The 26,281-nt window shown below is 39.1% G+C and overlaps 1 protein-coding gene across 1 annotated transcript; it reads right to left on the bottom strand.

Annotated features, from left to right (window-relative positions):
- Positions 1-775: 775 nt before the first annotated feature.
- On the bottom strand, positions 776-25,262 carry LOC135706801 (cuticle protein-like). The gene is made up of 3 exons (XM_065228465.1): positions 25,144-25,262; positions 12,444-12,650; positions 776-1,006 (listed from the first exon to the last, which is right to left on the bottom strand). The coding sequence occupies exons 1-3, from the start codon at positions 25,153-25,155 to the stop codon at positions 776-778; spliced, it is 450 nt and encodes a 149-aa protein (XP_065084537.1). The 5' UTR covers positions 25,156-25,262.
- Positions 25,263-26,281: the final 1,019 nt, after the last annotated feature.

The raw sequence follows: 26,281 nt of genomic DNA, 5'->3' as shown, positions 1-26,281 counted from the left end.
AGACATCTCGGCAGTGGTGGAAATTACTTAAGATCACGATAAATTTCCACATTCGACGTTTCCTGCTTATCCGCTATGGCTGGTTGGAGTTGGTTTTGCGGATATCAACCAGTTCTTGGTGCATGTATCGTTTATCACCAGGCCATATTTTCAAGCTTATCACCATCAGGGAAACCAGTTTTGAGAAGTCATCGCCATCGCACTAGGCAGCAATACGATGTTGCTACTACTTCAGCTGCTGTTTTCGGAAATGGATCGATACCCGGTAGGAGTCCTCAGTATTTACATAAGGTGCCTTGCAGTTGTTCGCCTCCAGTCTTGTAACGTGCACCGTTATTGGCTTTTCCTGATCGTCTTACGCGGTTGACTTTTCCGTTCGTTAAGTAGCTACTTTATTCAAATTTGATCGGTTTCACTTCCATGCTGCACCGGCGAGTTTCTTAAGCTGCAAAGCATGGAACGGTAACCTCAGAGTGCCAAAAAATAACATCAACAAAATAACAACAAATAACAACAAGGGGGGTATCACAGTTCAGATCAACGAACGGAGCTGGACAAATGCGTAGCACGTATCAGTGTAGGACTGTAGCTTTCCGGAAATGTTGGACTCAATAGGGGATGTGACGGTAGCGGTGTGTTAAAGATAAATGTCCGTAATGGCGTCCGAGAAGCCATCCGCAAGAGTTTCTCACGCGATGGCCTAAGTTTTGGTTTTTGGTAAGAAAAGGCAAAAACGCAGTCTACGACGACAGTGCGATCCTAGCTCCTATTGGGCTTAGTAGTGCTCGCCACCGTGGTGATGGGCAACCGGAGCAGTCTTGTGCACGACGGCATTGAATCCGCTGTGCTTGTCGGCGGTGTAGTCAACGGTACGCACCGAACCGTCCGGTTCAACCAGGGAGTACTGGCCCTTGACGACATCGCCGTCGCGGGTTTCGTGCTGGCTCTTGACGTCACCGGTGTGGAAGTCGTTCACGCCGTACTTGAAGGCGTACTTTGGTGGGGCCTGGAAGAGAGAGGATTAGGATGTGGAGTTAGTTCGATTTGACACTTGACTTTGCATGGGTTTTGATTGTAAATGGATGATATTTTCTTAAAATTTTACGAAGCGAATATTTATGAAGATTTGCATTTGGTATATCTAAAAATTTGTCCAAATCGGATCATATTAGCACTCGCTTTGATGGAAGCCGATGAGTTATCTGCACTTCCACGAGGAATCACTGAGATGTTGGGTTAAAGGGTAGGGATTGCAGCAGAATTCGTTTCGGTAAACGATATGCTGAATTGATGTCCTAACGATTCAATATCGCGAAGGAGCTTGGGATTGTACCCACGATCTTCTGCTCAGTAAGCAAAAACGTTTGCCACTAGGCAAACGAGCTCCTTTTTAATCATCGAGTTGTGCAAACTTCAGGCACATGCGGAGAAGTTAGAAAGAAGTTTAGAAATGTAGACAGATGTTCCATGAGCTTCAAGGAATTTTCAAAAACTTCAAGGTTGATAGATTTTCTTATAATAATGATCAATTACAAAAAATTGTCATCACAATTTAGAATACATGAGGAATTCAGGGGCACCAATTATGCACCTTAAAGTGATTCCTTTTAGAGTTCACAAATGGCCGCCACGTAGGCTTTACAACGAATTTTCTATTTCAACAAATCTCAGACATTAGTGTCCCATTTCACCTGAAATTGCTTCTTCATGTATGCTGCAGTGTAGCAAACTTGGAAAAACAGTTTTTGTTGTAGTACATGTCGTGCAAGCTGATATTTGTGTACATTTAGTTTCAAATTGGTTACGAGAATAAGAATCTCACTGCGAAATACCTTAAACAACTTCAGCAAATCGTAATGAACCGATGCTACATAGCCCAGTACAGAAACTGCACGAAGTTTCCGGGAAAGTCTCGTTTAACTTCCTAAGAAAATAGTTCCAGGAGTTGTTCGAGGAGATTTCTGATGGATTCATAAAGGAAATATCATGTGGCCTTTAGGGAATGTGTAGTAATATAACATTAGGAAAGCTTTCGATGAGTATGCAGAGGATACAGCCATTAAGGCTTCGAAGAGATACCAAATACTTTTGCTGAAGAATTAAAGTTATTTTTAATGAGCTTTCGGGATGATAGGAAATTTAAATGAGAACAAAGAGAATTACTTTTGTTGTCTAGGACTAGGTATCTAAAGATTTTAAAATTTGATTCAACATGTCTTTCCGTTTGCGATCATTAGTTAGCCACACAAACTATTTCACCTGTATAAACATTCGCAGTCGATAGGTCTTTCTGCAATAGCGGCGCCGGTGGTGTAGTGGTAAGTTTGATTTACTCTCACCCCAAAGGGCCTGAATTCAATTGCAGTCGGTGCCACTTTTGAAGGTAAGTAAAGGCAGTCTTCAGTTCATGAGTTGATGAGTTGATAGGTAGGGTCCACGTGTGGAACCTGCTTCCTTGGCGTCAGTAGCATTGGTACTCAGTACAAATCAAGGAAACAAATCAAGGAAAAAAACGTCTTTATTTGCTCTTACTTGACAGTTTGATTACCACATCGTATAATCAAATTGAGTATGAGGGGTTCGGCAAGACGAAATTTGGTGATGCCTGACTGCCGGTTGTCGGGCAGAACGGTTAGGATAAAATCGACCAAATCGGGTCATTACTGTCATAATTTCAGGGCCATTCCAGGCACATCATCAGAAGAATAGCGAGAACTTCAGAGTGGTCCACAAAAATTGTAGGAACTTTAAAAAAGTTCCGAGAAGTGTAAGGAAATACCAAGGATTTCGTGGAAGTTTCACGGCAAGCAGAGAAATTCAGCGAAATTCTGTAAAATTTCGAGCAATTCAGCACATAACATAAATCTGATCCCTTTTTTGTTTTGCCTCAGTGGTATAACTGGCATAGTTGGACATCGATCTGTCAAAATAAAATTTTCGTGATATCAACACTGAGCATTCATAAAGACCAATGTCGAAAACATAAATAATAGCTTCTTTTTCGAGAAATTTACACAAAAAGTAATCGTTTGCGGTTGCAGCATTGGCCCTTATGAAAGTAAGTATTGACGTTGACGGCCACTCTGCAACTATTTACTCCTGGTAAAATCCCATAAGCATATGACAATCTGTGCATGAAATCTAGCGGACTTTGTCTTATCTTTTCATAGCTCCAGCAAGCCACCGTTTATTCACGCAAAGATTGACAGAATCATATGAGATTTTCATAGGAGTGAAAGGCTAAGGAAATGTTCACCAAGTTTCACGCACAGACTGATGTTAGCCTATCGGATTTTACCATAGGAGTGAAGAGTTACAGAGTGACCGAAGAGGCAAATTGCCAATAGTCACGGTAATGCGTAATGAGATGGTGTTCGTCCGCTGTTTAAATGCTTGACGGAGTTTGACGTGTGGGCATTCTTTTCGACTAGCTCGACAGGGGGCTTTTCAGAGGATTGTTAGCTAGTATTTTCAAGTCGGTCAGAAGCCAATCAAGAGCGTTGTTATTCAGTAATATTGCCTTTATACAGATGCATTATTTCTTCGTCTTATTTGTTTGGATTGGATTCATGACGGAAATTATGTTTATTGAATATAATTTAATGCAAACGAAGATTTGAGGACTATTATTTTGTCCATTGTATGTTGAAATAATGTTAACTGTGTTTTTAGTGAGTCAACTTATGATCACATCACGAAATATCGAGTTGATGCATATTAAAGATTATTTTCGTTAGTAAATAGTGCTTAACTTTGATACAGCTAGCTAGGAGTCCCACCCTAGGACCTTAGCCATAGTGGTCGAAAAAAAGTTTGTTATGATTGTGTGTAGCTCTTCTTCTGCCTTTTCAATCAACAAGGATCAACCTTACCATGTTTTTTGTTAAAATGTAATTGGAGTAGTTCTTTGTGATGGGATTTTTGAGGAAATTTTCAATTAACGGCAATTTAGAAACATAGGAAAATCTTGGATATTGCAGATATCGATAAGCACTCGATTTCATTTATCGTTCTGCTTACAAAATTCTTGCAAATGGAACGATGCAAGGTCAGGTCAAAACGCTGAATATTTTTCAAATGGTACTTCTGACTCTTGTTCCAAATTTTGCTGCTTCTCTCTGGACTTTAAAATGAAAACACTTAATTCCAAATTTAAGCGGTCATGTTTTTCCTCATATGAAACCTAACGAAAGTTTGATGCAATTGGTTCCAAAAATAAATAAATAGAAAGGTAATTTTATATACACGCGTCTTCTAAGTTTACCACAGTTTTGCTGTGTGAATCAAGGTGACGAATTTGTTAATTTGGTTAAGGAAATAGTAAGACATGAGTTCAGGAGAGCTAGGAACACATAGAATTATAAACCACGACAGAATCATTCAAAAGAATTGACAAACCCCTTGATCCCCTTTCTCATTTAACAGCTGGTATAATCAATTTGACAGATCGATGTCCTTCTATACCACTTGAAATCACTGAAATGGGGTCGATTTTTGAGTTCCACATATCAAGAGCCACAGGTAAAAAGGGCATACAAGCTTTTTGTAAACAAACCTTTGTAGGCCCTTTTCTCACCAACCGTGGGTCGCCCACGCAAACCATCAACATCATCAGGAAGGGGAAGTTTCCCCTACCCGGTGATGTTGATGGTTTGCGTGGGTGACCCTCGGTTGGCGAGAAAAGGGCCTACAAAGGTTTGTTTACAAAAAGCTTGTATGCCCTTTTCACCTGTGGCTCTTGATATGTTATGTGACTTCAGGGAAGCGATTTCATCAGCTTCAAGTGAGCTGCAGACATTTTTACTAGGTTCTAGGAAGTCATGATAACTTTAGACAAATCCAAAGAACTTGAGGAAAATCGTAACAAAATTTAAATAAGCTCCATGAACCTTAGAGAAGCTGGGTCTACAGATCCTCACAGAAGCTCAGATTTATTTTGGGCAATCTCTATTAATTCTGGGAAGATCTGAAAAAGGTTATTTTCTATAAATTTGAGGAAACTTAATTAACTACGGAAAAAATTCCGGGAATTAAAACTTCAGAAATGTTTTGAGAAGTTTACAGAAGTTCAAAGATTTTCAGGAAAGTTTAATGATTTTTAGGACAGTTAACTGCCTCTTTTAGCTCAGTCGGTAAAGGTGCAAGCAAGACCATGCTGAAGGTGGCTGAGTTCAATTCCCGGTCCGGTCTAGGAATTTTTCGGATTGGAAAATTGTTCGACTTCCCTGGGCAATAGAGTATGATTGTACTTGCCACACGATTATACTAATGCAAAAATGGTACAGGCATCGAAAATTCTTAATTAATAACTGTGGAAGTGTATCGAACACTAAATTGAGAGCACGCAATAAGCTAAAATGCGTTGAGCATTAAGCTTGAAATGCGAAGAAGAAGAAGGATATTGAGAAGAAGAAGACTAATAACTTAAGGAGAACTGTGAAACCTTCAAAGTAGTTTCAAGAACATCAGAGAAGACCAAAGAACCTCAAAGCAGTTCAATCAACTTTACAGAAGTTCTGAGAAACGGAGATCCAAAAGAAGATTATGGATTTATAGGCAGTTTCATCCGGTTCATTGTTCAGGCATCTTCAGAGCAGGTCCATAAATTAGTTGCAGGAACTTTCTAGAAGTTCCGAGGAATTATGGAATATTTCAAAACTTTCTGGAATGTTTAAAAAATTTCAGGAAAATTGTCGGGTCCTCAGGGAAGTTCTATGCATATTAACAAAATGTCTGGAACGTTGGAGAGCTTGAGAAAACTTCTTGAATATTTAGGCAACTTCATATAGGAACGCAAACTTTAGGCACGTCCATGAGCATGATTGACCGCCCACGGTTCCTTGCGGTTATTGATTGATCAGCTGTAATCGCACAGAGAACCAATAGATGATGCTTGGGACTAGCATTCATCCTCAATGTGTAAAAACTGGTGATCTCAAAGTAGGGGATACCAACGCCGGCCGAGCTTGAACGCAGGTCAAGAAAGGAATGGGTACGAATGTGTTGACGTGACACTCGCTTTGATGGAAGCCGAGGAGTTCTCTGCACTTCCACCAGGAATCACTGGGATATTGTTATATCATATAACGCGATGGATCTTAGGATTGAACCCCCGATCTTCTGCTCAGTAAGCAAAAACGATCGCCACTAGGTGAACGAGCTCCTTCAGGCACGTGCGGAGAAGTTAAAAAAAAGTTTAGAAATGTAAAGGAAAGTTTCATGAGCTTCAAGGAATATTCAAAAACCTCAGGGAAATAACGGTTATTTCAGGGTAGATCAAAGTTATTTTTTTTTTAGATCAACTAACTTTAGGAAAATTACGAGAACTTTTTAAAAAAAATCGTGACAGTTCAGGAAAGTTTGGTTTGAATAACTTCAGGGAAGTTTCGAAAATTTCAGAAAAGTCTAGCATTTCGTTGAAGTTTAAAGTCTTGAAGAATTAGTAGCCTCTAGAAAAAGTGCTGATTACAGTTTTAACATAGGCCATGTTTTAGCGGCACCGGTGGTGTAGTGGTAAGTGTGATTACCTCTCACCCCAGCAGGTTGAGTTGATGGATTGATAGGTAGGGTCCAGGTGTGGGAGCTGCCTCCCTGGCGGCGGTAGCATTGGTGCTCAGCACGTAAAACAAGATCGACGGAAACAAATCGAGGATCTTCAAAGGGGCTAGTTTTAGTTTCGTATCGTAAGGTTTTTGTACTGAACTTTAACTTGAAGAAGGCCAAGCCCAAATACCGAAACTAAGTCATAAAACATCGTGGACTATGGGCGCTCGTTAAAGGGGCGGATGAATTTTAGGTGAACGGAGGTGCGCATATGAAAAATGTGTAATTGTACTAGCTCATAATTTAACATGACAGTGCTGTAACTATAAAATCAAATAGAATGCACTTCAATCACGTCGAAAATATGGTGTCATTTCAATTGCCACAGAAGGAAAAAACTAATATCAATAGCTGCGAATGTATTGAAATATTTAAAAAAAAAAACTATATGAGCTTTGTTTTCTGAGCACAATGATATTTTTTTTCGATCCCATAGGAAAGTTTCTCTTTCTCTTTGAACAGCTAAGTGAACCAATTTCCTTAAGTTTTAACAATACAAGCTGAACAATGCATTAGGTCCTAAGAAACATTGGCATATTCTCTTCGTCGACTTTCTCTTTGCACCAGAGATGCCAGATTTACAGACATTTACAGACTTTTTAATTTTTTTCACAAATATTTACAGACTTTTGTAATCAAGGGAACATTTTAAAATTTATTGTGTTACACTGTTTAACATCACTAATCAAATTACACGTGCGATGCATTTTGCAACACGCATTAGAAATTCCCGCAAACGAGCTGTCACTGTTATAGACGCTCAAAGTTATAAACCTGTCAATGTGCTGCCATTTTGTATCCAAAATGAACATTTTCCATATGGTTTGACGGTTTGTTTGGATACGTCGAATCACGTTGGTCGGTCTATAACTTGACTGTCTATAGACACTGTCACTGAAAAAGTGAATGAAATCGAGGGGGGCGAAAGTCCAAGATTTATTCAAAATTTGCCAGTAAAGTTTGATTTATTGATTTATAGTTGGAAAAATCCATTTTATCGGATTCGTGCTTAAATATCTAAAAACAAATAATATTAATTTTTATCGGTCACATCTCTATAAGTATCATGTCAGGTAACTAAGTCACCCGTTTGTTTATAAGAAAGGAACGTCGTGAAATCTCAACCAATCTTTTCTCACAAATCAAAGCTCACCTTGCCAAATCAACAACACCGTCGGCTAGGGAAAAATCTTTCCTATTCGATGGTAAAATTAATATGCGTAGGCGTGCTGATCCAAACTTTAACCCTTTGGTTGATAAATCTGTTCGAAAATCGTATGATCAAAAATTATTAATGGTGATTCCTTAAAGGGTCCAAAAATTGCCTGATGATGGCTAAAATGCCCTATCACTTCAAGTTTTCTAGAGAACACATTTTGGACATAGATGTGACATCACTCATGAAATTGGAACTCCCTCTCTGCTGCATCAAATGTGAAGTTCCAGTTTCATTGTTGTATGTTTTGTGGCAGCTGTGCTCTTGAAATTTTGAGGTGATAGTATAGCGCATTACACACATTATAGGAAGTACGGAAACGCATATGTCACGAATGGGAATTCTCCAATATCTCTAAGGTCATAAGTAATTTCCATCGCTACATCAACAGACTTCCCCAATATCAGGCATCGGGTGAAGATCAGCATCGATGGCACCTATCGTTTGGTCTTGGGTTTGGTCTTGGGTTTGGTCACGTTTAGCCATCAATTATGATGCCAAATCTCCGGACAAATATCGTTTCTTCCAGATATTGAACATGCAATAATCACCTAAGCAGGTGCTGTAATTTTGGTTCAAAATGTAATGAATATGTTGCGTTTCAGCAACCCTGATCCTGATTCATAAACACTTTTTGAGCAAGAAGTGTTTAGAATTGTATTAACAAGTTTATACATTGCTCTTTTGATTGTCGATTTATCTATATTTAGGTGGTGAAAAGTTGAATCTCTCACTAAGATGTGCTCGTTCCCCCACTGCTGGCGTGTGAAAGAACCAGTATTGAATAACTAACGGATTTCCACATTACATGGCATATAAAATTGGCTCATATTTAAGATTAAATTACTCAAACTCTAGAAAACGTAGTTTACTTGTAGGCTGAATCAAATTTCGAGTCTTATAAATATTTTCGAATACAACAAAAATCTACGAAAATTTACTCATTTTAGAAGTACACACTCAAAGAATAAATCACATATCCAATGGAAAATATTCATTAGAATTTCACAAAACTTTCATGTAATATCATAATCGGGAATTGTACCACAAACTCACATGAACCTTATTTGTCAAAAGAAATTTAAATGATTTATCATATAGAACTCATGTGATCATATGAATGTTATGCGAAATTCTGATAGATATCATTGGTGTTATTAATGGAAAAATATGATGGGCATTTCCAATAGAAACTACATGAAATCTTTTTTCCATGTACTAATTTCTTAAGTACATCGAGATGTTGCTCATATTAGTAAACAAATTCCTGTAAAAGGTCGAGAAGTTTTACTCAGTCTATGAGTTAACTACGTTTTCAAGAATATGAGTGAACTAATCTCAACTTTGAGTTGACCTCATTTGTCGTGCAATCGTAATTTATCTTGTTATTAATTGCTTTTAACGTATATGGCGTAATTGGATGCATTCCCATTTCAATTAGGTTCAATTCGTTAAAAGCAGGTCATTTTTGCTCGAACATGGCTTTTACAGACATTTAAAATTTCGTATCTAGAAGTTTTTATCTAGCATCTAATACGACAAACACAACAAAAAACGGTTAAGTGCTAATGTTATTAACGAAAGAGAAAGTCGACGAAGAGAATCGATCAATGTTACTTAGGACCTAATGCAATGTTTAGCTTGAAATTCCAGAAAATTGTTTTGCTTAGCTGTAGCAATGCAAAGATAAATCGATGAAGAGTCTCGATCATCGCGTACACGCCCTTATGCGTTCTCACTGTCGATATGCAATTTTCAGCTTGAAATGCTATGACAACACACTAAAAAAATCTGAATTTTACTGGTGATGTAAACATCCATGCATGCAAACATTCATGTATGTAAACTTCCTTTTCACGTAAACTAGCAGCTTGCAAGAAATGTTGCAAACAAAGGTGGAAAGTTGCATACAATATATGGAATATTGCATGACATGTCTCATAAATTTACACGATTTATAATGTAAATTGGTATGATTTATGACGCTCCATTTATGTGCATCATAGTAACGGAAATTTACACTACTTTTTTTTAGCTGTGAAGGCTATGCAACTGAGGTACATATTTGGATCCAGTTTTGAATCCAGTCGCTGATTGGTTGGTTTTGAGATTAACGATTGATTTAATTGTGTGCAACATTTCTATCAGAACATTGCGGCACAATATCAGCTTCAATAGAAAAAAAATCGCGTCTATTTTCAATAGGTCCTATCTACATTAATCGATTATCTTCATCGACTTTCTCTTTGGATTGCCACGGCCGTGTTAAGATATTTCCGGATATTTTTGACACACACAGTTCGATGGAAGAAGCAGCAGAAAACATCTAGAAAACGATTGAGTAGTCGAGTTATTAACGAAAAAGAGAGTCGATGAATAGAGTCGATCAATGAAAATTGGTCAATTTGAAAAGTGACGCAAGAAATATATACAGTACCTTTTTCGCATCCCACTGCCAACTATTTCAAACATCATACCCGAAGTCCTGGATGCCATCTATCTGGTTTTGAAGCAGAATTTCTTAAAGGTAGGTCGCATCAGAACGGTTTTCCAAAAAGTAGTGAAAATTTGAAATAAAGAATCCCGCCCTGGGTGAAATTAGTCCATATGTTGATAGCTTAAATACCATCCGGAAATCATTCTGTTTACTGTAGTTACTGTATTGTCAGTACACCTATAAAAATCTAAATTAAAATACCTTCAATATTGCGTACCAAGATCAAACATAACTTGCTTGGTTGTGGAGTAATATCTCCTTAAAGATAAAATATCTAAATATCTCAAAAATCCAGGGTTGTAGCCCAGATGGATCCAGGCACTTATGAGCAAAACCAAAATAGCCGTTTGTTCATAATGTCAAAATAAGCGTTTTGACAAAGTTTGGTTCAAATCGGTGACATTGACCACAGGTGTTGTATACACTTGAGCTGGAATGACCAACATGTATAATAGCGCCACGTAGTGAAAAAATTCTGTACTACTGTACACCAACTTCCTTAACAACTTTGTCTTGGACAGTAACTTTCTATCTGGTCAGGATCTAGAGATATTTTATAAGCGAGATATTCACATGTGTACTAGCGCCACGAAGGGAGAAAACTCTGAACTACTGTTCACCAGTGAAAAGATTTTGACTTCCTCAACAACTTATAATCATTGTTATAACCATGCGGCTTATAACCGGCTGCGATCAAGGTTAAAGTGACTTCCTCGCTCCACTCTTCGATTCTTCGTGCACATTTCGACATCCCACTTGGACTTGGAGCTCCAACACTCTCCACATCGTCGAAAGTAGCACCGGAATAGTCTTCTGCCATCATCAAAACGCTCACATCACAAAAAATTTGATTTTTTTTTGTTTTTTTTTCGAGAACCGGTAATTGCACAATTATTTGTTGATGTTTGCTACTCAAGAAATTTCAGAGTGTCAAATAAATTATTTGATAGTATTGAGCAAACATGCTTGACAAACAATAACAAAACGCATGCCAAAATGCCAAATAATTTAAATGTCAAATATTTGCCATAGCAAAAATTGGTCAAATATATTTAGCCATTATACTTTGGTCCAATATATTTGTCCAAATTTGCCAAATATTTGGCGTTTTGTCAAACAGTGTGATGATAGCTTAAGCGTGCTTCTTTTTCATTTTCGTTTCGCGCTGATAGGCTTAAGAAATAATGTGTTAAACACGTTGCATGAATGAAAACAATTTTAGCATTTAGCATTTATTTAACATGGAATATATTCAACTTAGACTTCACAAGTAAATGAAAAACTTGCAAAGAACAACAAAGAGATCTTATCTTCTTTCGGCTTTCCGAAAGAAGGCGTGATCAGAGATTTTAAGCCTCAGAAAATACCGGCGGTGCCGACTGGCACTGAACCCAGGCCCTTTGTGGTGAGAGGCAATCACGCTTACCACTACATCACCGGAGCCGCTTTCAGCTCATGTTGTAATGAGGAAAAATTCTACCATGAAAAATCATATACATTTGAACCTGAACGTAATAACGATTTTATCTGATTTATCCGATTTCTTAGTTTGTTGAGATCACCGATTTTCTCAGTCCGAAATTTGATCAAGAGTTCGACATTCCGAAATATGTTAACATAACTATACACACTCAGAAATACCTTATTTTACACGTGATGGAATCCATCTTTGACATAAAGGATGAGACGTAAACAAACATGTCATGTAAAATTAAGTGCTCTGAGACTGAATAGTTCGTTACTCGACGAAAAGTACGTTTGATTGGGCTGAATTTCGCGTCTATTATGACTTAATTTTATGTCAAAATTGACGCTCGTATATGTCAGTCTCAGAGCACCTAAATTTACATGAATTTTTCTAAGTGTGTAATTGCCTTGATTTGTCTTGGATAAGACTGTCTAAAACAGCCGAAGCAACCGTGGTTTGGACTCACCACTTTGTCCTGGAAAATTACCTACTCAACTTATCCGAAAACATTGTATTAGCCATTAATTGTAAATATAGGAAATCCTCACTGGGCTCACAACTTGATATTTGTTCAAAAACTTTCAGATTTCCATTTGACCTAACATAAGCTGCAACAGAATCAACGTTAAAATGCTCGTAATCAACGCTCAAGTACTCACATAGTAATCGACGTGCTCATCCTCGTGGTGGGCATACTCGTGGTGTCCGTGACCTCCGTCGCCGAGCGAAATCCGCGCAACCTGTCCGTACTGGTGCTGGTGCTGCTGCGGTTCGTGCTGTTCCACTTCCTGTTCGCCGTAGTAGTCGCCGTAGCTTCCCGGGTAGGCGGCGGCCAAAGCCAGCAGGCAGGAGGCAAACACTACAAACTGCTCACATTTACCAACGGAAGAAAGATCAAAACAAAACACACAAAATGAACCATGTCAGTGGGTCTCTGATGGCTAATAGGTAGGTATATCGGATTGATTCGGTGGGTTTATTGTGCAATTTCGGGCGTCCGGAGCTGGCGGAGATGAAGATTGGAAAACGGTGCGATGGTACGGACCGATTATGCGATGTTCCGGCCGGACCCGGTCTTCAGTTTCTCGCGGCAGTTTTGGACGGCATGCAACATAATGTGTAATTTTATGATTGGTTTGTTTGTCTCGGAAATTATCTCTTTGGCGTCGAGTGTGGATTGGGTGGGTGCGGTGTGTGATGCAATCGAATCATAAAAAGGAACAATTATTGGATTTATTTTACGGACCGGTATTCGATGCTATTTAATGAGATTATTTCCATTTCAGGTGCTGAGTGTAGACTGCTCAACTGTTCCGTTTGGAAGAAGCAGTTTTATGCAAATCACTTTCGCTTGGCTCGGACTGGCCACGGACGGAAACATTAAGAGGTTCACCGACCGCGCGCGAATGCATTGCAATCAACCTAGACAGACTCACGTGCTGCAAAGCAAGGAGATTATGCATGCGCTATGCACTTTGTTTACCAACTTATCGTACGCACTTAGTGCGAGTCTGGTGAATGGCCGTCGGTAAGCAGGAGCTTGGTTGTGGTGCATTGGTGTGGTCAACAAGTTTGCGTGCCTTCATAGTTGCCAATAAGTAGGATGGGAAGAAGCTCGTTCATTAGTTCGACTTATGCGTGATCGAGATAGTGTAATTGATGGTTGGAGGGGAAAGAAAGCTTTCTGGGATGTCAATTAATAGGCGATGCAATGGGAGGAAAGTCGTTAGCAACATAACATAAACACAACATAAAATTGGAACCAGCCGAGGAAAGGTGCAATAAGCTTTCAAGAAAAACTGGAAGAGCCTTCTTGGGATAGGTCTGAAAAAAATTCGGGATTAGTCGGGAGAAATTTTCAAAGGAAGTCAAAACAAGGTGAGTCGGATAAATCTTTCAAATGGATTAAAAAGAAACTTCCGGAGGTAGTAAGAAGAAGCTCCTGAAGGAAGCCTCAAGAACCAGGGATTTAAAAGAAGAATAAACTTTGTCCTATTTTTTGAGTAAGATATTTTGCATCGGAGTATCTTGAACAAGCAATTTCTATTTCGATAATTTTCATTCAACAGAATAGAGTGAACAATTTATTAAAATGGTGCAATCAGCTCTCCCGTACTTGATATTGAAGAACCATCGAGTAAAGAAGAATATCGGGCTGTGGAGATTTTTTTTAAATTTGTATGGGAAAAGTGGTCGAAGTATCTTAGATTTCCAGTTAGGAAGAATATTTAGTTAGGGGGGCAGAGAGTTTACTGCATGAAACAAGCAGAAGTTGACTACTATTAAGCCTAAAAATACAGTTTTGTATGTGCCTCACGGCTGTAAGGGGTGGTGAGGGGGGTGGGGGTGTTTGAAACATAACCCTCTCCCTGCAATGCGCGAGTGTCTTATATGAATGTAAATAGATCGCAAATGATGCACATAGACTCCAGGTCGTAGTTGTTCTCGTAGATCAACAGATTTGACCTCCAAAACGGCTAGAAGATCCTAGAACATCCGACATGCAGGGTGATTCAGAATAACTGTAACTTTTAAAAATGGTCATAACGATTGAACGCTTGCATTAATTTTTGATATCAGGATATTCCAGTTATACTACACATACATAACCTTCAACTAAGCGTACTTTAATTCAAATCTACCACCCTTCATTTTAATTACCAGCCACATTTCTCACAAAAATTAACCACAGCTGGCACGCACGATGTAGTTCGAGCACTTTTTGATGCGCGTAAGCTTTGGTATTGAACGGATTTTCCACGCATGGTTCCTTTGTACCTTTATAATTATCCGAAAAAAAAATTTCATTCTTTCCAAGGTGCATATGATTTTATACAGATATAGAGTAGAGCGATCGAAATATCAATGATTGCACCGTGCAAAAATCAATAATAGGTTTGTTTCGATGCGTTAGTTCAATAGCTACAACATAAATCCTATTATTTACGCTCATTGTTCTCAAAACAAAAAAAGCGCTCCTAGCGAATTCCCTTTTTCTACGTTTATCCGTAGGACGAAGAAAATCTAATGGCGTTTCAATGCGTTAGGACGGAATTGAAACTCGTAGGAAGAATTCAGAATCAAGAAGCAGTATTTGATTTTAAACAATATATCAACAATTTGTTATTCTTTATCAAATCTAACGGTACGTATGGAAAGGTGAATAAATTTAGAAGTCATCTTTGACAGAAATTTCCCATTGTTTGATCAAAACCGTTCAAAAAAGAAAGGTAAAGCGCGGGTTGTGCTTAGTGGGACAGATATTAGATCAAATCCCTATGACATGCTCCATTTTCTCGTTAATGGCTGCTTGAAATCACAAACGAATGAAATTTCAAATCCTACTACCAATACAAGCTGATATTATACCAATTTTACCCAATGAGAATTGCATATTTGTGAAATCGGTGACAGTTATTCTGAATCACCCTACATGAATATGGTTAAACATGAGTCATTACTAGTGCGCCAAACAGTCAGATTCAATGAGCAATTTTCATATCATTTCAATCCATCATCCTCATCCTTCACTGCCTCGTGAGAGTCTGAATGATTGGGAAGTAAACAAGTCACTGACAGCAGAGCACTCAGTCATAGCTCAGTGAGTACGTTTATTCTTCCGTGATGGTAACCAAGCTTTGCTTTGACTGACTGAGCGTTCATTCTCTGTGGAAAGATGCTTCAATTACATGCTGTGTGAGCGAAGGTAAGCGGTGTGAGTCGCCTGTTTATGAGGAACCGAATAGCTTTTTTGGTTCTTTCGTTGCCTCTTCTTCTACTGTTGGGTGTAAACAGTCTGGATAGAGCAATGCAACGCTTTCACACTCAGCCTAAGCAGTCAATAATTTTACACTCTGGGATACTATTCAAAACGCTGTGGACCTGATAATATCCCAGCAAGTGTCATTAAACATAACCTAAATGCATTTTCAAATACCTTTTAGGAACTTTTCAAACCCATACTGAAGCAAGCAGTTTGGTAAAATCATCGAACAAATTATATTTTTCCACTCTCAAGCTCATTTGATATTGCGAGACTATTCACAAAGTGCAAAAATCAAGCGGAGGCTTGACTAGACATAAAAATCATTCCGGTGCACATCGTTTTCTTAGAAAGAGAAAGTATAGTTTGCTATCTCTTTTTACTGTTCACCGATGGCAGACACAAAGTGACTGCTGCCAGCCGTTATGGAAGTTTCGGTTGCATTCGGGTGTAATGCAAAACTCATTAAACTCAATCTCACCACAGTTTGTTGAGATTTGCAGCTGGTGAGTTTCGTTAGCTTGATATTCCGAGCTGCGATATCACAGCTTGCAAAATCAACCGCAGCTGTATGCTTGTTGATTTTTGTCTACGAAAATCAACTGTGATCTTGGGCATTGGTGAGATTTGATTTTTTGATATTTTCCCAACACTGACTCTGACTGTCTCAATGTGACAAAATTGATGCATCTGATCCTTGCAATTATCGTCCTATTTCCACCCTGTCTATTGTCAATACAATTTTTGAGAAACGGATAGTAAATAGACTTGTTAAATTTTTTAACAGGTTTTACGTTTTGTATAAATTTCAATACGGGTTTGGGAAAGGAACTGATATTCCTACGGCAATAGATGAGCTGTTCGTTGGTAAATAAAATTGATAGTATATGTATCGTTAGAGGCCCCTTTATAGGTTTGAAGAAGGGTTTAAATACTCTTATGCACCATTTTTTTTTTTGAACTGCTAACGTTGAAAGCCAAACCTAAGACGTTAGTGATTTAGTTATTAGTTTACATCAACAGGCTGAGTGTATCCCCAATGATGTTCAAGTGAATAACATTAAAATACATAGTCCAGCTTACTAAAATACACAATACAATAAAATGCATGGTCATTCAACGGTTTACTGCGCACGCTATGTCTGAAGGCACTTTTTTGCAACATTCATGTACCTCTGATTTTTCTTCACAGGATGTTAGTGTTGATCATAACAATCAAATCGGTGATGGTTTTAAAATATTTCATCTTGGATTTTTTGAGAAAACGTGTTTTGAAGTTTACAGAGCAGATTATGAAGACTTATATGGACTATGGACCATACAAATCTATTATGAATTGAAAAAATGCAGTTAAATAAGGTTCAAAAGTTGATTTAATTAATCCAAATGGAAATAAAGAAGTTCTCTTTGTAAGTAAGATCCATATTGATTATGACGACTTTGCGCAAAATCATTTTATATATGTTGTGCACATCTTATTTAATTTATCTTTCCTCATAAGAGTAAAAGAAAAAGAAACGAGCAGGACAGTCCGCGACATCCACGTAATCATAGTAGGCATTGGTTTTCGTCCTGTTTCCAGTGTTTTTTTTTATAGATGTATCGTGTAGAAAATCTGGAATCACGAAGAAATTAGATAGGTAGTTCGCTTGATGTGCTTCGAAAAAGCGACTCTGTAAAAAAAATCATGACACTTTAGAAGCGACTATCGTTGACAGATTTTTACCGGAGCTCAATAAATGATATGGCAGGTATCCGGAAGTTTTGTGTCCCGTACTTAGTAGGTGGCGAGAGTGGCATTTGTCACCAACACATCCTGAGGTTTGGAAAATTTTCTAGGATTTTTAAAAATAAATAGAGATGTTTGACTCAACGGTGAGATCGAAAATAAATTCTGAAAACCACGACGAATTTGTTTGAAAATCGTTTACCCGATAATGTGGACAATACAGGAACGAAACTCACATGAGATTAGCTCCTCTTGCCCAGTGAGTTTAGGTAGCCCTCACCTTGAATTACTACAGAATTGCTAGAGCATCATTGCACTTCCCATATTTTGTCTAAGGAAACTTTCAGGAAGGTTCAGTGACTTTCTAGTAAATTCTGTGAACTGTAGGGATCTGTAATGAATATAAGGAAAGTTCTGCAAACTTTAAAGAAGTTCTTCCAAAGAAGCAGCGAAATTCAGCAACTTTCAGAGAAGTTCATTAAACTTCAGGGAAGCTCTACAAACTTCAGGAAATTCTTCAAACTTGAAAGATGTACTTCGGTCTTTAGAGGAGAAGTTCTATAAACTTCAGAGGAGAAGTTCTATAAAATTCTGCGAACTTCAGGGACGTTTTGTGAGCCTCAAGGGAGTTCAATGTCCTCCTGGTAAGTTCAACGAACTTCAAGAGACTTCTGTGAACTATAGCAACATTATATGAAATGCTCTGCATAAAGTTCTTGAAACGTGAGGAAAATTTTGCAAACTTTAGGATGGTCTGTGAACAACAGGGAACATTTAATAACATTAGGAAAGTACTGTGAACTTTATGAAATATCTGAGAATTTCAGGAAAAAATGCCAAACTCAGAGACGTTCATATAACATCCGGAACGATTGAAGAATTTCATCGAAGTTCAACGAAATGAAGGAAAAACTTATGAACAGGTATTTGAATTTGAATGTAATTTTTAATAGCTGTCTCATCGGGTCGTTAGAGGAACAAATCTCACTCCATTTATTCGAAATCAGGTATAATAGAGAGAATTTCTTGCGATACCTATTTCTCTTTTACGCTTTCCTTGTGAAATGTGATCGAGGGCATGAGCAAAACAATCAATGTTTTTCATTTTTTTTAATATCATTAAATGTTTTATTACAGTTGTTTCTTTTTACCTTTCATTTTATATTTTGAACTTTGAAATCGGTCTAGTGGTTCAAAAGTTATGATATTTTGAAAAAAGTCATTTTTGAAAAAATAAAAAGAAATCGATTTTTTGGGCCACCATAACGTTGAAATGGTCACCCTAATGACAAAATAAATAAAAAATTGTGATAAGAAACAAAACTACAATTTTGACCATAATCTAAGAACCACAATATCGTTTTGCTATGGAATGGCGGTATAATAGTAAATTTAGGGACTTTTGTTTAATTATTTTATTATTAAATTTAAACATTATGAGATCCTGATAAAGCTACGATATCTGACGGTACCGAAGAAGAAATCTTACTGTATAATTGAAACTTAATATTTTAACTACTTCAATCCCCTTTTTAATCATTTTCAGCTGAATTTATTTCGATTCGTAACAGTTTTGTATCTTCAATAGTCCATATATGCCTTCATAAACGGCTAAGTATACTTCAAAATACTTTTTCTCAAAAAACCCAAGATGAACTATTTTAAAACCTTCACAGATTTGATTGTTAGGATCAATACTAACTTCCTGGGAAAATAAAACTGAGGTACATGAAAGTTGCAAAAAAAGTGCCTTCAGACATAGCGTGCTGCGTCAGAGAAAATACGGGAAAAGCGCCGGCGTAGCATTCCTCGTGTTGAAATCGAACACTGAAAAAAACTCGACTGAACACACGGTGAAGGCCGTCTATAGCACCGTTCATGCTATAGTTAGTGCGATGCTGAGGCAATCTTAACATAGCGGGGTTGGACGTTCACGTTGATCTTCTCCAGGATTGTAGAACAATCAATTCTACCATGTAAACTATCCGCGATGAGCAGGGCCTGCGAAGTGTCTCGGAGTACGTAGAAGCTCCAGATCAATCAGTTGACAACGACTTTCATAACTGGGTAGACGAAAAGGGTTTCTCCAAGGCAGCTTCCTCAGAGCAAATCGAAAAAATCGACGCTGAACGGACTCAACTCTTTCAGCACCATTGTTATAGCTTGAGTTTCATAAAGCAGACAAATATTCCAGAGTGGACCTCACCAGGGAACAGTATAGCGAAATTCTTTGCAATCCTGAAAATGAATCCCAAAAATCTTGACGCCTTGTCGACAATGAACGAGATGTGTTGCATATACGTTAACTGGGAATCCAGAATAACTCCCAGGTATTTTACGTGGTTGACACGACTGACAGTTGTTTTCTGAAGTACATAATTGAACATGATCGGTTCCTTCTTGCGAGAGAAGGTGATAACTGAACACTTCGCGAGGTTGAGCTCCATTCGGTTCAAGTTGCACCAGTTAGCAAACGCTTCGAGCTGGCATTGGAGGAAGTGACAGTCATCGATCGAACTCATCCGGATATAGATTTTAATATCATCTGCATACGATAGACGAGGGCCTTCGAGGACCAGATTCACGTCATTAAAGTACAACAGGAAAATCAACGGGCCTAGGTGACTTCCTTAAGGTATCCCTGACGTGGCTGGGTAAGTAGCAGACTGGCATTCACCAACGGTAACCATCAGCTGGCGATCACTGAGATAAGAGCAAAACCATTGCAGGAGGTTGCCATTTACCCCGAGTCTATCTAACATACCAATCGCAATTGCATGGTTCAGTTTATCGAATGCAGCCGACAATTCGGTGTAAATTACGTCTGTTTGAGCCCGTTCTGTCATGCTTTCCGTGACATACGCTGTCAGACAAAGTAGATTAGTGGTAGTAGAACGACCGGAAATGAAGCCGTGTTGATCACTACTAAGATACTGCTTACAACGAGAGAGCAGGGGCTCCAGATGACTAACTCGAATAACGTCGAAACTGAGCTCAACGACGTGATTCCACGGTAATTATCCACGTCTCGTTTGTTTCCTTTTTTGTGAACAGGAAACATATGTGCAAATTTCCAACAAGATGGAAATATACCACTTGAGATGGACATGCGTAATGGATGCTGCAACGGTGTCAGCAAGCTGGCGATATGCTTCTTCAGAAATACTGATGGGACACCATCGGGTCCTGGGTTGAAGGACGACTTTTTTTTTTTTTTGTTTCCTTTATTTGAGAGATTTTTAGCCATAGGCTAGTTCATCTCTTATTGAAGGACGACTTAAGTTGTTGTGTGGCAGTGGAAATTATCTCGACGTCGATGTCAATTGCACCCAACGCTTGACCGGACAGTGGTACATTACTAGCTGCTAGGGTAACGTGGTCGTCGGTTAACATCTCATCAGAGAGCGCTGGCAAACTTGTCTGAAAACAAGCGTCAGATCTCCTGATAGGTTGAAAATCATTGACGATGGTAGGCCAGACTGTTTGCACTGCTCGTTAACGTAATTCCAGAAGGACTTCGGGTGTGACTTGAGTTTACTCTGAATCCCACGTTGATATCGCGAGCGAATAGCATCGATGGCTAACTCGCTTGAACTCATGATTGAGTCTAACGTAATGATGTTTCAGCGACAGCGTATGATACTTGGTGAATTTCCTTCGCAATTGGCTCGTCTGCCAAGGAAGGTATGACCCTTTTCGGTGAACTCTCTTCGGAACGTGTCTGTCAACATACGCCAAGACATATGAAAAAGTTTGCGCAGCTGTTTCAACGTTATCAGGGTCCAAGACGCTCCTCCAGTCTATGCTAGACAGCACGCCGATGATACTTCTATGATCAACTTTCCGAAAATCGTATGACACGTTTGTGGAAATGTCTTCAAAATCCCGAACGTGACTATCTTGGACAGTGACAACCAAAGGAGGATGATGAGGAACTTGCTTGACTAGTGGAGAAGGTGCCGTAGAGATAATTGGAGCAGTGTCTTGAGCGTTAACGAAACAGAGGTCTAAGCTTCGATGTTCTCGTTAACTACGTCATTGATTTGAGATAGCGTTGCTGCACTATAGCAATCGAGAAGGCTAACTGATCCTGTATGAAACACAGAGCGTACAGGGTCTGGATAGAGAAAGCCACTGTGAGATGGTTTCCACGAAACACCAGCCAGATTGAATTCACCCAGAACAATTATCTCATCAATTGGAGTTGCAGTTTCCATTACGGCGAAAACGAACTGACAATGGGTTTCGATAAGTTCGTTGTCACGAATACGGTCAGGAGCAATGTACACCGCACATGAGTACAGTGTGCGATCACTCAGTTCAACGGCAACCCATGCTTGTTCCACACAGTCCCACGCGTCATTTTCTAAAGCTCTCGTCTTCAAACCGGAACGGACTGCCACAAGAACACCACCTCCACTAGATTTCCAACTGTTCTTAGAATTTCGGTCGCAGCGAAAGACTACATACTCGCGTCCAAACGCCTGGCTGGAGAGCGTTCGAGAATCGAGCCAAGTCTCGGTTAGAACGATTACATCATAGCAACGGTCCGATCTTTTGAAAAATTTGAATGCTATGTCATACGTAGACTGGCAAATTTATTCTTAGTTATTTTAGTGATAGGCAACAGTTTGTGCTACTGAAAGATGTACAGAGCTCGCTCTGGCCAGTAAACGTAGCAGTTCCTTTTATTTCTGATCTACATCAACGATATTGTAAATTTAAGGAATAGCCAAATAATTTGCTAATGATAGTGTGTGTTTGACTAGTACTGTCGCGCATTAATGGCGCTTAGCTCATTTTCAACTTCTATTAAATTTTCATACTGCCGTATTCTAGCGGAACTATCTACCTTCCCTCTTATCAGACTATTCTCTAGCCAATAAATTATCACACTAAAGCTTCATGTTAGATAGCATTTCCAACCTACTCTTGAGATTTCCTGTTGAATCAGAATAAATTTCCGTTTTCTTCCAGAAGTCTCTTCCAGCCCTCCCAGAAATTTTCATATTCAATCGAAAGTTCGTCTTTTCAGATTTGCATGGAAATGTCTTCAGACGTCCTTGGAACATTTTCCTGGCCTGCCGGAAATTTCTTCTAACTTCCCTTGGACAATTGTTCCGACTTCTTCCAAAATATTTTTTCGATTTCCCTGAGAAGATCTTCAGATTCCTCTGGAAGTTTCTTCAAACTTTCTCTTTGGAAATTCCATATGACTTCTCTAGTAAATTTATTGTAGCTTGCAGTCAAAAATCCGCCTACAAATATTTCCCGGGAAACTGGAACAGATTCCCAATGATCGGGACACGTGATTTTTGGTCAATTGGAATGGTTTTCCGGGATGTCGCGGGTAGGAAACATTACTACGGACATTGCTCCAGTCTTGGTTGTTTTTAATTTGATCTCAGACTTTGCTCGGGTCCGTGTGTTTTGGTTCTCCGACTCCTTGCTAAACAAGGGAATGTAATGAGGTATTCGTTTTGGATACAGTTATCACACATACTTGCTCGTGTCACAAGAAGCCTCATTCCAAGGGTTCTGAAACCTATCAAAATATACGCCATCTCATAAATTCTCAGTAAAAAACAAGTAATGATACTTGATATTTGACCATGCATCAGAACCTCGGTCCAAACTGATGACTCTGGTCATGTTTCCAATATATGTTCCTCGGAGACTCTCAAAACCGAGGATCATGTCATGTGCATCTCTACAAACAACCATGACAAGAACCCAATCGTAAACAAACAAAGTCATCCATTCCAAACTGGGAATGGTCCACAGTTCAAATTACACAGAATGCAATTGCAACCATATGCGGCGATTGCGCCATAGCTTTAGAATTATTTCATTTCCACTTTCCTCTCCCCGCTTGAGACCTAGACTGATGTGCAAACGAAAGGTTTCACGTTGCGCAGTCGGGTAGGACCACCAAGTCACCAAAAGTGCAGACCTTGCGAAGATGCATATCCAGTCGTCTCATTCTTACACATAGATTAACTAGAATAAGCAAGAACATGTAAATGCTACATAAACCAAATAATTCTGAACACACGCACCAATTCATCGATCAGCAGTCAAACTCTCTTTACTGAGGTCCTTACTGGTAGATACTTTTATAAGTCTACCATAGTTTGGATACCGCATATTCAAAGAAAGCCCTTCCCCAAATGAAGTCTGCTCGATTGATCATGTATGTTCAAACCTGCTACAATCATAAGCATCAACAATAAGAGCATAGGTACCGAGTTCGATGGTGTCGTACATCATACACCAGTAGTGGACCACGAAAAGGTGATCAGCCCACGCTACGGGAGCTTCCGATTGACTATGCAGGGTGATTAGTGCCCACAAGCCACAGTGGGCCAGGAAGTGAAATCTAGCTGGAGAAAATTAATAACGCTCTGGTATTGCATCTAATTTAGTTGATGTGCAGTTTCTTGGAACTGGCCAAACCTTGAACTATAGTTATCCACCAAATTGTGGTCCTAATTAATACAAGGTACTTCACTGACGACGTCAACTCAATTGCTACTAGATTTAATACCTGGCCCACTGTGCAAGCTCCAATTTTCCCATTTTTCGGTAATATTTCAAGTATTGTATCAAGATTGCTGAGATTGTTTTCTCGTTTCCAATTCATGGATTTAAATGTAGATATGCAAGTTTAAGTAGGGTGTGGCACTACTTTTTTTTTAATGAATTCATTGTCCCTATTTACAACTAGCAATAAACGTAAAACTGTCTTCAAGACTACGATATACTCTAGCAAACTGCATAAAACCTTAGCTGAAACATGTAATGTTCTAGGGTTCATACTTTAAAGCATAGAAATCTTGTCCACTTAGAAACTGAACGGAGCCTTTTGTTAATTTCAATGCAATGTGGCCCAATTGTAAGCTGCTGGCATACAATCAAGTCACAATTGACATACGTGCCATTTATAATAAATGTCTCATAGTCTTATAGACCATGATCTACTCTTGAAGAATGCTTTATAACTTTTGCAATGTTGCTTGCACAGACCATGAGGCCGACTCAAAATTGAGTTGGATTCGGCTCAATCTAGAAAATATTGGATTTACTCACAAAGCTAGTAGAATCTTTCGATTTTTTCCTCAATAATCTGCTCGAAAGTAAAAAAAATTCGACGAAAATTTCACTCAGTCTTGGAGGATATCAATAGACTGAGTGAAAATTCTGTCGATTTTTCTCATATCCGGGAAGTTTTCCCTGGAAAATCGAGGGAAAAATTGACACACCTTGTGAGTAGATCCACTATTTTTTCAAAATTGAGCCGAATTCAACTCAATATCGAGTCGGTCTCATCGTCTGTGTGGTATCATAACGTATGCAAGATTGCTTAGCGCACTTCTTTTGGTGATGAAGAGTTGACACGCTGCATTTTCATCATACATTTCAAATATATGTAAGAATTTTTGGATTTGCTGATCACTACATTTTATGACACTATGCAACTCTAGAACTTAATATTGTTGACATACAATTCCAGTTTTGAGTGAATAACTATGGATTTTGCTAATTCACCCTGACCATATGTTTTTTTCTCTGTATTGCAAAAACTATGTGCATTTGTTCAGCACTTCGTCGTCCAACCAAACGCTTTGGTGCAACTATCCACAAAACGAAAAACCAATCACACATTTTTCGCACGTTTCCCAGCAATCCTTATCCACTTCAAGTGGTATTCGTCCTGACTGCGAACGAAACATTTCCCAAGCATTACATTCTTGCACACAACTCGTCCAATGCGTTGCAAACACAGTCTTTCCGTATTTCCAATCTTCACTTCTGCGCCGTCCGTCCTCCGCACAACCCTCCGGCTCTGGGGATCACTGAAAATTACCTTGAAGGCCATTTTTGCACAATTTTTCAAACACCACACACTGCTACTAATCCCGTCAGAAGAGGACAAATCGAACCACGAACGAAAGTACTACAAGCTTAATCTGCACCGCACTGGAGACTAGCACTGAATGATGTATAAACTATAAAATTTCCACGCTTTTATAAAGCTGTTTCGAGGGGGCCAGCTGGGAGCCCGCTGGAGCGCGCGCCCGCTTGTGTACACTTTTCGATGGATTGCGGTCTCTCCCGCGCACCAAGAGAGCCTCTACCGAACCGGTAAGGTGGCGACGACGGCGGCGCGATGGAAGACCGGCAGCGGGCAGAAGTAGTCGGTGCTGCGGTGCGCACGAAAGAAAGCGAAACTGCATTTTTCCACCTTGGAAAATAGATTTAAAGCCCCAAGACGGCTCGAACGGATGTTCTTCTCTCACTCTGCAGAGCGTTCGGTTCGGTGTCGAATTGATTGCCGAATTGGATTCGGGAGATTGTCAATTTGGTTGTGCAAAATTTGGGCACGGTACGATTTTGCACATTTCGATTGTTGCAGAGCAGAAACAAATTTGGACACTTAATCTTAGCTTCAGATAATGCGACAAGATTAGTTGAAGTTGATTTTTGCATCGTTTCGGTGGTATGAACATAATAAAGAAAAGAGCTGAGACATGAGCCTTGGGGCAGGCCCATGCAGCTAATTCTGGAAGTTGTCAGTTGTCCAAGGGAAAAGTTCCTTTGCTTTTCTGACAACAAATTGTACAAGAAATTATTTAAAATTCCAGGAGGTCCACATCTGTGCAGATTGTCTGACAGAACTTCAATGGAAACTTAATCAAAAGCCCCCTTAATTTCCAAGAATACTGAAGCCAATTGCTCCTTGTGCGCAAAGGCCAGTTGAATACCTGTGGAAAGCAGCGCTAGACAATCGTTTGTTCCTTTGCTCTTGCGGAACCCAAACTGTGTATTTGATAGCAAGTTATTTGTTTCGACCCACTGATCGAGTCTTCGAAGGATCATTTTCTCCAACAATTTCCTAATGCACGAAAGCATCGCAATCGGACGGTATGAGTTATGGTCAGACGCTGGTTTGACAGGTTTTTTAATGGCTATTACTTTGACCTATCTGCATTCAGGCAGTACAA

Source organism: Ochlerotatus camptorhynchus, unplaced genomic scaffold (assembly GCF_037179485.1).
Source record: "Ochlerotatus camptorhynchus isolate MF236.1 unplaced genomic scaffold, CSIRO-AGI_Acam_v1.1 ptg000291l, whole genome shotgun sequence".
NCBI lineage: Eukaryota > Metazoa > Arthropoda > Insecta > Diptera > Culicidae > Ochlerotatus > Ochlerotatus camptorhynchus.
The sequence above is the reverse complement of the archived record's forward strand: the minus strand, read 5'-3'. Positions and strand labels throughout refer to the sequence as shown.

Coding starts and splice junctions, on each gene's coding strand:
- LOC135706801 (XM_065228465.1), bottom strand. Junction 1,007..12,443: donor ATGAGCACGTCGATTACTAT/GTGAGTACTTGA, acceptor TCTCTCTTCCAG/GCCCCACCAAAGTACGCCTT.